General features: G+C 45.8%; 1 protein-coding gene across 1 annotated transcript in view; it reads left to right on the top strand.

Annotated features, from left to right (window-relative positions):
- The window catches only part of LOC115079628 (dedicator of cytokinesis protein 2-like), a 991,955-nt gene that overhangs the window by 771,829 nt on the left and 207,869 nt on the right, over positions 1–12,257 (top strand). The window contains 1 exon segment of the mRNA XM_029583335.1: positions 9,946–10,036. Within this exon segment, the coding sequence (XP_029439195.1) occupies positions 9,946–10,036 (91 nt within the window).

Below are 12,257 nucleotides of genomic sequence, written 5' to 3'. Positions count from 1 at the left end.
GCGGCATTAGTGAATCCAGGCCTTAGCCAGTTAAATATGGGTGGCAAAAAAGTAGGGTTAGGTCAAGGGGAGAAAGTTAAGTGACTAGTGCTGATTTTCAGTGCTAACTGCCTAACTTGGCCAGGCAAATCTTAGATGCTGCAATAGAATCCCCAAACCAGGCAGTGAGCAGCCCTCCCCAGAAACCTGATACATTAAATAAACATGATAATTAGAGATGTGAATCGTGTGATCGATCGTCCGGGAGCGACCTCCTGCACTTGGGCTTCTTATGGCCTGGATTGGAAACAGGATGCTGGGCTTGATGGACCCTTGGTCTGACCCAGTATGGCATGTTCTTATGTTCTTATGGCATGTTCTTAAGAATATCTGGTAAAACTGAGGGAGATGAAGAAAGCAATCAAGAAAGCAAAAAGTCAAGCGGAAGAAAGGATTGCCAAAGAGGTAAAGCAAGGTGACAAAATATTTTTCAGATACATCAGTGAAAGGAGAAAAGTCCAAAGTGGTATAGTGAAATTGAAAGGTGAAAAGGATCAATGGGCAGAGACAGATGAAGACATGGCAGAAATATTAAACAAATACTTCAGTTTGGTGTTCACTATAGAAGACCCCGGAGAAGGACTGACGCTATTTAACAAGAAACTGGAGGGAATTGGAATGGATGAAACTCCATTTACAGAAGAGAATGTATGGGAAGAGCTAGGAAAACTGAAAGTAGACAAAGCCATGGGGCCTGATGAGGTTCGTCCCAGGATACTGAAAGAGCTCAGAGATGTGCTGACGGCTCCGCTGAGTGACCTGTTCAATACATTCCTGGAAACGGGAGAGATGCCGAGTGATTGGAGAAAAGTGGTGGTGGTCCCTCTTCACAAGAGTGGGAACAGAGAGGAGGCTGGAAACTACAGGCTGGTTAGCCTCACCTCGGTGGTGAGAAAAGTATTGGAGTCGCTGCTGAAGGAAAGAATTAGGGGTGTGGGGGGGAGGGAAATCTGATTGTCGTGTTTTGTTTTTTTTTAAAAATCATTAAAAATCGTAAATCGGGGGAGGGCGGGAAAACCGGCACACCAAAAAAACCCTGAAACCCACCCCGGCAAAGGGAGCGCCGGCGCCATTTTGAAGATTGGCAATACGGCCCGCGTGCTGGAGGTCGCTCCCGGACCCCCGCTGGACTTTTGGCAAGTCTTGTGGGGGTCAGGAGGCCCCCCCAAGCTGGCCAAAAGTCCCTGGGGGTCCAGCGGGGGTCCGGGGGCGATCTCCTGCACGCGTGACGTCGGGAGCCAGGAACCAAAATGGCGCCGGCGCTACCTTTGCCCTGTCACATGATAAGGGCAAAGGGCCACCGGCGCCATTTCTCAATGCAGCCGTGGCCAGAGAGCTGGAGATCGCGCCGGGACCCCCCCCACTGGACCCCAGGTAATTTAAAACATTTTGGGGGGGTTCGGGAGGGTGGGGGATTTGTTTTAAAGGTTCGGGGTGGGTTTTAGGGTTGTTTTGGTGTGCCGGTTTTCCCGCGCCCTATTTAACGATACAATACAAATGCCCCTGACAATAAATCGGGGGCATTTGTATTGTATTGTGCACTCTAACGATTTTGGACGATTTTAAAATTATCTGACGATAATTTTAATTGTTCAAAAACGATTCACATCCCTAGAAAGAATAGCGAACTACCTACAAACAGCTGAATTGATAGACTTTATTGATAGACTTTATTGATTGGGTAACTAAGGAATTGGATCGTGGAAGAGCATTAGATGTCATCTACTTGGATTTTAGCAAAGCTTTTGATACAGTCCCGCACAGGAGGCTAGTGAATAAAACGAGAAGCTTAGGAGAGAATGCCTAGGTGGTGACCTGGATAGCAAACTGGTTGAAGGACAGAAGACAATGTGTGATGGTAAATGGAACTTACTCAGTTGAGTTAAGACTACAGTCAAATTACCATACTTTTAAAAAAGCATTAAAAACTTGGTTATTTAGAAGAGCATTTGGAGAGGAAGCATCATAAAATATTTTAACTGATGTAATGGTTTATTATTAGAACAGTCATACTAGGAGAAAGTGAGATTTTTATGTTAATTGCTGTCTTTTATGAACTATTATGGTAGATATTTCTTGTTTTAATTTCATTAGTATTTTATATAGAAACATAGAAATGACGGCAGAAGAAGACCAAATGGCCCATCCAGTCTGCCCAGCAAGCTTCACACTTATTTTTTTTCTCATACTTATCTGATACTCTTGGCCCTTAGTAACTTTTTGGTTCTATTTCACTTCCACCCCCACCATTGCTGTAGAGCAGTGCTGGAGCTGCATCTTAGTGAAATATCTAGCTTAATTGATTAGGGGTGGTAACTACCACAATAAGCAAGCTACTCCCACACTTATTTGTTTACCCAGCCTTTGCAAATCAGTCCTTGTTGGTTGTCTGAATATAATTCCAATTTACTTCATCCCCCCCTGCCGTTGAAGCAGTGAGCTGTGCTGGATATGTATTCCAAGTGAAGTATCATGCTTAATTGATTCGGGGTAGTAACCGTCGTAACAAGCAAGTTACTCCCATGCTTATTTGCTTATCCAGACTATATAATTCAGTCCTTGTTGGTTGTTGTCTGAATATAAATAATCTTTTCTTCATTCCCCCCTGCCGTTGAAGCAGTGAGCTATGCTGGATATGCAGTGAAAGTGAAATATCAGGCATTATTGGTTTGGGGTAGTAACCTCCGTAACAAGCAAGCTACTCCACGCTTTTTTGTGAATGCAAATTCTATTTTCCACATTTCCTCTTGCCGTTGAAACATAGAGCAATGTTGGAGTCACATTAACCGTATGTGACTCCATAAAGGTATTATTTCCTGGTAGTAGCCGTCATTCCCGCAAGCCACCCCCATGCCTCTTCTCTTCATTCACATCCTCTAGACTTTATGGATCCACAGTGTTTATCCCATGTCCCTTTGAAATCCTTCACAGTTTGTCTTCACCACTTCCTCCGGAAGGGCATTCCAGGCATCCACCACTCTCTGTGAAGAAATACTTCCTGACATTGGTTCTGAGTCTTCCTCCCTGGAGTTTTAAATCGTGATCCCTGGTTCTGCTGATTTTTTTGCAACAGAAAAGGTTTGTCGTTGACTTTGGATCATTAAAACCTTTCAAGTATCTGAAGGTCTGTATCATATCCCCCCTGCTCCTCCTTTCCTCCAGGGTATACATATTTAGATTCTTCAATCTCTCCTCATAAGGCATTCGGTGAAGACCATTCACCTTTTTGGTCGCCCTTCTCTGGACTGCCTCCATCCTGTCTCTGTCCCTTCAGAGATACGGTCTCCAGAACTGAGCACAGTACTCCAGGTGAGGCCTCACCAAGGACCTGTACAAGGGGATAATCACTGCCCTTTTCTTACTCGATATTCCTCTCTGTATGCAGCCCAGCATTCTTCTGGCTTTAGCTATCGCGTTGTCGCATTGTTTCGCCGACTTCAGATCGTTAGACACTATCACCCCAAGGTCTCTCTCCTGCTCCGTGCACATCAGCCTTTCACCACCCATCGAATACATTTCTTTTGGATTTCCAAACCACATATGCATGACTCTGCACTTCTTGGCATTGAATCTCAGCTGCCATATTTTCGACCAGTCTTCCAGCTTCCTTAAATCCCGTCTCATTTTCTCCACTCCTTCCGGCGTGTCCACTCTGTTGCAGATCTTAGTATCATCCACAAATAGACAAACCTTATCTTCTATCCCAACCGCTAGGTCCCTCATGAAGATATTGAACAGGACCAGTCCCAACACCGATCCTTGTGGCACTCCGCTCATCACCGCTCTCTCTTCTGAGTAAGTTCCATTTACCATCACACATTGTCTTCTGTCCTTCAACCAGTTTGCTATCCAGGTCACCACCTAGGCATTCTCTCCTAAGCTTCTCGTTTTATTCACTAGCCTCCTGTGCGGGACTGTATCAAAAGCTTTGCTAAAATCCAAGTAGATGACATCTAATGCTCTTCCACGATCCAGTTCCTTAGTTACCCAATCAATAAAGTCTATCAATAAAGTCTATCAATTCAGCTGTTTGTAGATAGTTCACTATTCTTTCTAGGGATGTGAATCGTTTTTGAATGATTAAAATTATCGTCAGATAATTTTAAAATCGTCCAAAATCGTTAGAGTGCACAAGACAATACAAATGCCCCCGATTTATCATCAGGGGCATTTGTATTGTATCGTTAAATAGGGCGCGGGAAAACCGGCACACCAAAACAACCCTAAAACCCACCCCGAACCTTTAAAACAAATCCCCCACCTTCCCGAACCCCCCCAAAATGTTTTAAATTACCTGGGGTCCAGTGGGGGGGGGGGGTCCCGGCGCGATCTCCAGCTCTCTGGCCACGGCTGCATTGAGAAATGGCGCCGGTGGCCCTTTGCCCTTATCATGTGACAGGGCAAAGGTAGCGCCGGCGCCATTTTGGTTCCTGGCTCCCGACGTCACGCGTGCAGGAGATCGCCCCCGGACCCCCGCTGGACCCCCAGGGACTTTTGGCCAGCTTGGAGGGGCCTCCTGACCCCCACAAGACTTGCCAAAAGTCCAGCGGGGGTCCGGGAGCGACCTCCAGCATGCGGGCCGTATTGCCAATCTTCAAAATGGCGCCGGCGCTACCTTTGCCGGGGTGGGTTTTAGGGTTTTTTTGGTGTGCCGGTTTTCTCACCCTCCCCCGATTTACGATTTTTAACGATTTTTAAAAAAAAACAAAACACGACGATCAGATTTCCCTCCCCCCCCCCACACCCCTAATTCTTTCCTTCAGCAGCGACTCCAATACTTTTCCCACCACCGAGGTGAGGCTAACCAGCCTGTAGTTTCCAGCCTCCTCTCTGTTCCCACTCTTGTGAAGAGGGACCACCACCACTCTTCTCCAATCACTCGGCACCTCTCCGGTTTCCAGGAATGTATTGAACAGGTCATTCAGCGGAGCCGTCAGCACATCTCTCAGCTCTTTCAGTATCCTGGGACGAACCTCATCAGGCCCCATGGCTTTGTCTACTTTCAGTTTTCCTAGCTCTTCCCATACATTCTCTTCTGTAAATGGAGTTTCATCCATTCCAATCCCCTCCAGTTTCTTGTTAAATAGCGTCAGTCCTTCTCCGGGGTCTTCTATAGTGAACACCAAACTGAAGTATTTGTTTAATATTTCTGCCATTTCTTCATCTGTCTCTGCCCATTGGTCCTTTTCACCTTTCAATTTCACTATACCACTTTGGACTTTTCTCCTTTCACTGATGTATCTGAAAAATATTTTGTCACCTTGCTTTACCTCTTTGCAATCCTTTCTTCCGCTTGACTTTTTGCTTCCTTGATTACTTTCTTCATCTCCCTCAGTTTTACCAGATATTCTTAGGAACATGCCATAAGAACATGCCATACTGGGTCAGACCAAGGGTCCATCAAGCCCAGCATCCTTTCAAGAGTGGCCAATCCTGTCCATAAGAACCTGGGAAGTACCCAAAAACTAAGTCTATTCCATGTTACCGTTGCTAGTAATAGCAGTGGCTAATTTCTAAGTCAACTTGATTAATAGCAGGTAATGGACTTCTCCTCCAAGAACTTATCCAATCCTTTTTTAAACACAGCCATACTAACTGCACTAACCACATCCTCTGGCAACTAATTCCAGAGTTTAATTGTGCGTTGAGTAAAAAACTTTCTCCGATTAGTTTTAAATGTGCCACATGCTAACTTCATGTAGTGCCCCCTAGTCTTTCTATTATCTGAAATTGTAAATAACCGATTCACATCTACCCGTTCTAGTCGTCATGATTTTATACACCTCTCTCATATCCCCCCTCAGCCATCTCTTCTCCAAGCTGAAAAGTCCTAACCTCTTTAGTCTTTCCTCATAGGGGAGCTGTTCCATTCCCCTTATCATTTTGGTAGCCCTTCTCTGTACCTTCTCCATCACAATTATATATTTTTTGAGATGCGGCGACCAGAATTGTACACAGTATTCAAGGTGCGGTCTCACCATGGAGCGATACAGAGGCATTATGACATTTTCCGTTTTATTCACCATTCCCTTTCTAATAATTCCCAACATTCTGTTTGCTTCTTTGTCTGCCACAGCACACTGAACCGACGATTTCAATGTGTTATCCACTATGACGCCTAGATCTCTTTCTTGGGTAGTAGCACCTAATATGGAACCTAACATTGTGTAACTATGGAATGGGTTATTTTTCCCTATATGCATCACCTTGCACTTATTCACATTAAATTTCATCTGCCATTTTGATGCCCACTTTTCCAGTCTTACAAGGTCTTCCTGCAATTTATCACAATCTTCCTTGTGATCCTCCCTTTGGGATCTTTTATATTTCTTAAACGCTGTTCTTTTCTCTTTTATTTTATCAGCCACCTCTTTTGTGAACCAGATAGGTTTCATTCTTTTCTTGCTTTTCTTTACTTTTCTAACATATATATTAGTCGGTTCAATAATTGCTCCTTTTAGTTTGGCCCACTTTTGTTCCACATCTCTCATTTTCTCCCATCCTTCTAGTTCTTCCTCCAGGTACTTCACCATTTCAACAAAATCCGTGTTTTTGAAACACAAAACCCTTGTCTTTGTGCGACTTCTCCATATTGTATTAGAGATGTGAAACCATACCGTTTGATGATCACTGATGCTGAGGTGGGCACCCACCCGGAGATTAGAGACATTATCTCCATTAGTGAGCACTAAATCGAGTGTAGCTCCCTCTTTCTGTTAGGAGTTAGCAATCTGCTAGGGAGTTAGCAATCTGTAGTTATTTAGGAGAGTTGTGGGTGGATCCTTGGACCAGTAGCAGATGACCATACCCCCCGGGGGAAGATCCCGAGAGGGACCACTGGTCAGGCTCAAAGTTAGGAGACAGACACACACTAGTTCTTTTATTAGACAGTATACTGAACCACCAAAGGTGGCAGTAGTGAGCTGGAATGCCCAGCTGGACTGTAGTCCCTCAGATACTGGAACAGTGATCCCTGGAGGCTGGGCTGGAGAGAAACTGAAATATAGTGAGTAGGCAGGGTTTAAAATGTGCCTTGGTCAGAGCTGCAGAGTTTTACTATGCGACTATACTTAGCCATTGTTAAAGAAAACATTCTCTGGGGTACTTGTATGAAGGGTCTCCCAACTAGGAGCTATTTTCCATCACCAAAGGACCCTGGGGAAAGGATCCTGGATGAAGGAGGTTTCCTGGCCCTAGCTTGGAGTCAGATTTGATGTAATGGAAATATATGGGGAATGCAGAAATACTATAGGAGAGGAGGAGCTGTCTTTTACTGCCAGTTCTCTGTGTGGAAAATGTGGCATCCTTTCTGGTAAAATTACATATTCCCTGTATGCACCCAGATCAGTCCAGACTCCTGGGTTTTGTTCCTTTTCCAGCAGTTAGAGATAGAGAAAGTTTTGCAGACATTGCTACATAACCTGTTGTGCCACCTACAGTCCTTCAGTATTTCTCGGTCTTCTGCAGATGGTAGAGGTGCAAAACCTTCAGTTCTGAACCTGTTTAAAAAAAAAAAAGAAGAAGATTGGAGAATTTCCTCCCTGGAGATTGGCAGGTCCTGGTGGGCCATCCCTCCTGGTTTTGAGGTGGACAAGCAGGGGGTTGGGGACCCTGGTTACTCGGTCCTTTCCACGCCAGAGTCACCTTCACTTTACATATCCTGTTTAAGATGAAGGGAGAAGAGGACCCAAGGTTTTTCTAAAGAACTTTGAACAAATCGCCTGCCTGTCGTCCTGACCAGAAGCCAGCTGGACAGCTTACTTTGGTAATTTGCTCGTCGGCAAGAGTCAAGCAGCATTCCAGGCATTCCCAGTTGGGAAGGCTTCCTATGAGGATATCAAGGTCACTCTACTACAGAGAGCGGGATACTCCCCAGAATACTATTGGCAGCAGTTCTGACAAGGAGAGCCCCAGAAACCTCTTTTATTGTTTGAAAGATGCTGGGTGGAGGTGGCTCCAGCCAGAGGCAAGGACAGGACTGGCTCACCAAATACTCCTGGAGCAGTTCCTAGATGGTCTGGACTGGTCCATGAGGAACTGGGTGTGCCAACCACACTGGGCTCACCCTGGAGAGAGCCCTGGAAGTGGCAGAAGCTTTCCACCAGGCACAGTCAATGCCCGCCAGTATAAGGGGCTTCGACAGACAGCCTATAACAATTCCCTGGCATGGTACAGAAGGTAGAGGACCTCAGCAATGAACCTCCAAGGTAGGGGGCTCGGCCTCTGTACCTGGCTTCCAGTCACTAGTCTTGTCGACATGTTTTAACTGTGAGCAGAAAGGACATAAGAACAGAACAAATTGCCATACTGGGTCATACCAAGCGTCCATCAAGCCCAGCATCCTGTTTCCAACAGAGGCCAAACCAGGCCACAAGAACCTGGCAAGTACCCAAACACGAAGAAGATCCCATGCTACTGATGCCAGTAATAGGAGAGGTCATTCCCTAAGTCAACTTGATTAATAGCAGTTAATGGACTGGCAAAGAACTGTCAGTATGGCCGAAGCCTGGCTATGGACATTAGCCTGGTGACTCAACTAATGCCCAAGGAAGAAGTACACATACTTAAAAATAATGCTCTGAAGTAGTTACAACCCATAACTTGGAAAAAAAGGGGAATCCGGAGAGGCGGCAACAACACAGAAACAGGGCATTACCAACCCTTTGTGTGGAGAACAGGAAGGAAGAAGACCACTGGCTATATAAGCAACCAGACCACTGGCTATATAAGCAGCCAGAAACCAAAAAGTCTTTAAATGAACTAGGTAGGGCTGAAACCCAACTGACTCTACAGGAGTGTGCTTTCTGTAGAACAGAAGGTCATTCAAAGGAAGAATGTCCTTGACTTGAGGATCTGAAGTTCGAATGCAAGGTAGTAGAACATGTGAGAAGGAGAAAAAAACAGGGACAGAGCCCAGAATGCTAATGATATGTGAGAAAACACTTGGGATCACAAGTTGTCAAAACTCCAAAGCTGAAATTTTGTGGGTTCCCATGTGCACAATTTAAGGTCTTTATAATCCAGATGAAACTGGAGAGATCCTCTACCCAGGCCTTGGTAGAGTCTGACTGTAGCAAAATACTTGTTTACCAGGACTTACTATTTCAAGGACATATTAAGAAAATAGAGACAGTAACATGTGTAGATGGGGACAAACAAAAGTGTTCAACTTCCCATGTCCTCTTGATGACCACCACAGGACAAGTTGTGTTAGAATTGCTGTCCTCTCCGAGCTTCTGTACCCAGTAGTCCTAAATTGAGATAACCCCCATTTTGCGACCTTATGGAGACAAATCATGGGTTTTGGGGACAACACAACTGGAGGGAGAGGCACTTGATAGAGCTGGGGTGTATCCTGGGCATGTCTGGACGCTTGACCGACCATGGCCGTATGTGACAGAGTGTACCATCAACTCCCTTATTCTACCTTAAGGAACCCAGTTCAAGGTTTTAGCCCAATCCATCGTAAGGCAGAATGCCGCAAGGCCTAGAGAGGCTTGAGGAGGCCCCAGGGATCTGGTAGGATCTATACCCAGACAATGGACGTTTACCTGTTAGTTGTGCTTGACGCAAGGTGAGCTACTATCTTGATTCTTGATTCTTGTATCTTTGAAGCACTGTAAATAAATATCTGCACCATAACTAAGTTGGTTCAGTCTTATTATATTCCTGAACTATTCCTGTGGCTGCCCGAATATGCTACACGTTAGTATAACTCAAATTGTTCAAATTTGAGAAGGGTGTCTTCTGATCCAGGTATTGTTTTAATCTGTAGTAGGCAGTTCTTTGCAATCTTTCAAATGAAAAATGTTTGATATGATTTTTATAGCTGTATGTGCTTTTCTCCCAGTGAGTTATAGAGATGGGATGTTCTTGAGTATTATTGTTCTGCTTTCTGTCTAACAGGTACCTGTACAAATTGCGGGATCTTCATCTGGACTGTGAGAATTATACAGAAGCTGCATATACTCTTTTGCTCCATACTAAACTTCTAAAGGTCAGCTTTCTTTTCCTTGTTCAGTATGTGATGTGTAGCAAATATTCATTTATTTATTTATAGATAGATAGATATATCCTTCCTCTTAAAGAGAATTACAGAGTGATGAACAGTTACTATCATCTGGAGACACACTGATGAAGTCAGAGCTGGAGGTTTGGCAATCTCTGAGGTCCATATTCAAAAGCCATTTAAACAGATAACATAATAGTTATCTGTCTAAATAACTTACCTGGCTATATTCAGTCCTTATCCGGCTGAACAGGGACATCTGGGGAGGAGCAAAGTTAACTGCTTAACCGATTACCTTCTGTGGCCAGCTCTGGTTTGGGCCGTAGGGCTATCCTAAAGTTAGGTGGTTATACATAACCGGCTAATTTTAAGATAGCTGGGTCACCTAACTGTCAAAAGAGATGAAGAGTTGCGTAGACTGCCATTCGCTCCAAGTAGAAGGCCAGGGCTCTCGTACAATCCAGACTGTGCAGAGTCTGTTCACCCTGGTGCAAATGAGGCTTATGAAAAAAGGGGAGTAAGACAATTGACTGATTAAGATAGAAATCCACACCACCTTAGGCAGGAACTTGGGGTGCGTACACAAAACCAACCAATCATGAAAACATTTTGTGCATAGTGGGTATGTCACCAAAGCCTGAAGCTCAATGACCCTGCGCGTCGAAGTGACTGCGACCAAAAATATGACCTTCCAGGTCAGGTACTTCAGGTCACAGGAGCGCAGAGGCTCAAAAGGATCCTTCATGAGCTGAGCCAACACCACATTAAGTTCCCAGGAGACAGCAGGAGGCCATAGGGGAGGCTTCAACTGAAGCAAACCCTGCATAAAATGACCCGCTATGGGTTGCACAGAGAAGCGGAACCATCCACACCCTGTTGGTGGTAGGCACTGATGGCACTCAGGTTTACCCTGACAGAATTGGTCTTCAAGCCAACATCTGAAAGGTGCAGCAGGTAATCAAGCAGTTTCAGTGTGGTGCAGGAAATTGGATCTAAGTCGTGATGCTCACACCACATGACAAACCTCCTCCTCTTCAGGCCATAAGACTTCCTAGTGGAAGGCTTCCTGGAAGCCACCAGGACCCGAGACACATAGTCCGACAGGTCAAGGGGCTGCAGAATCAGCCTTTTAAAATCCAAGCCATTAGTGACAATGCCCTGAAGTTGGGATGGTACAGCCTGCCCTGATCCTGCATGACAAGGTTGGGGGAAGTCCACAGACCAATCGGCCCTCAGACCAACAGATCCTGCAGGAGTGGGAACCAGATCTAACTCAGCCCATGAGGAGAAATCAGGATCATGTTCCCCCTGTCCTGCTGGAGTTTCAGGAGAGTCTTCATCACCAGAGAAGCAGAGGATATGCGTACAGAAGCCTTTGCCCCAATGGTGGGCAAAGGCATCTGTGGCTTGTTTGCCGTTCCCCCCTGTAGAGGGAGCAGAATTGTTTCACCTTGCTGTTGCAGGGGGAGGCAAAGAGATCCACGTCTGGGATTCCTCAGAGATGGAAGATCCGATCTGCCACATCCTGATTCCAGGACCACTTGTGGGGTGAGAAGGCTCGACTCAGCCGGTTCACCACCACATTCTCTGTCCCAGCCAGGTACATGGTTCGATGCAGCAAGTCCTGGGACTGACCCCATGACCAAATCTGAACCACCTCTTGGAACAGGAAGAAGGACCTCGTTCCTCCCTGCTTGTTGATATACCACCGCCACTTGGTTGTCAGTCTGGATCAAGATTGCTTTGTTAGCTAGGCAATTCCTGAATGCCTAAAGCAGCACATACCAGATCGTTTGAAGCTCCAGGAAATTGATCTGGCAGAGGGCTTACTGAGCAGACCACAGACCCTATGTGCAGAGCCCTTCCACATGGGCACACCAACCCAGGGTTGATGCATCTATGGTAAGCACAACTTGGCTAGGGGGAGACTGAAAAGGAACCCCCTGCTCCAAATTGGACAGGCTCTCCCACCAAGATGAGGTCTGGAGAGGTGGAGTAATGCGGATGCGTATGTGGAGGTTCTTGGTGGTCTATTGCCACTGGGACCGCAAGGTCCATTGATATCTGCACATATGTAAGCAAGCCAAAGGAGTGACATGGACGGTGGCAGCCATGTCACCCAAAAGTCAGAGCCTGTGGCGTGGCAAGACCTGCCAGCTCTGGTGAACTAGTCCCACAAGGGATGCTGGCATGAGCGCCTGCTAGTGAG

Source organism: Rhinatrema bivittatum, chromosome 18, assembly GCF_901001135.1.
Source record: "Rhinatrema bivittatum chromosome 18, aRhiBiv1.1, whole genome shotgun sequence".
In the NCBI taxonomy this organism is placed as follows: domain Eukaryota; kingdom Metazoa; phylum Chordata; class Amphibia; order Gymnophiona; family Rhinatrematidae; genus Rhinatrema; species Rhinatrema bivittatum.
This window is presented reverse-complemented; position numbering and strand designations above follow the sequence as displayed.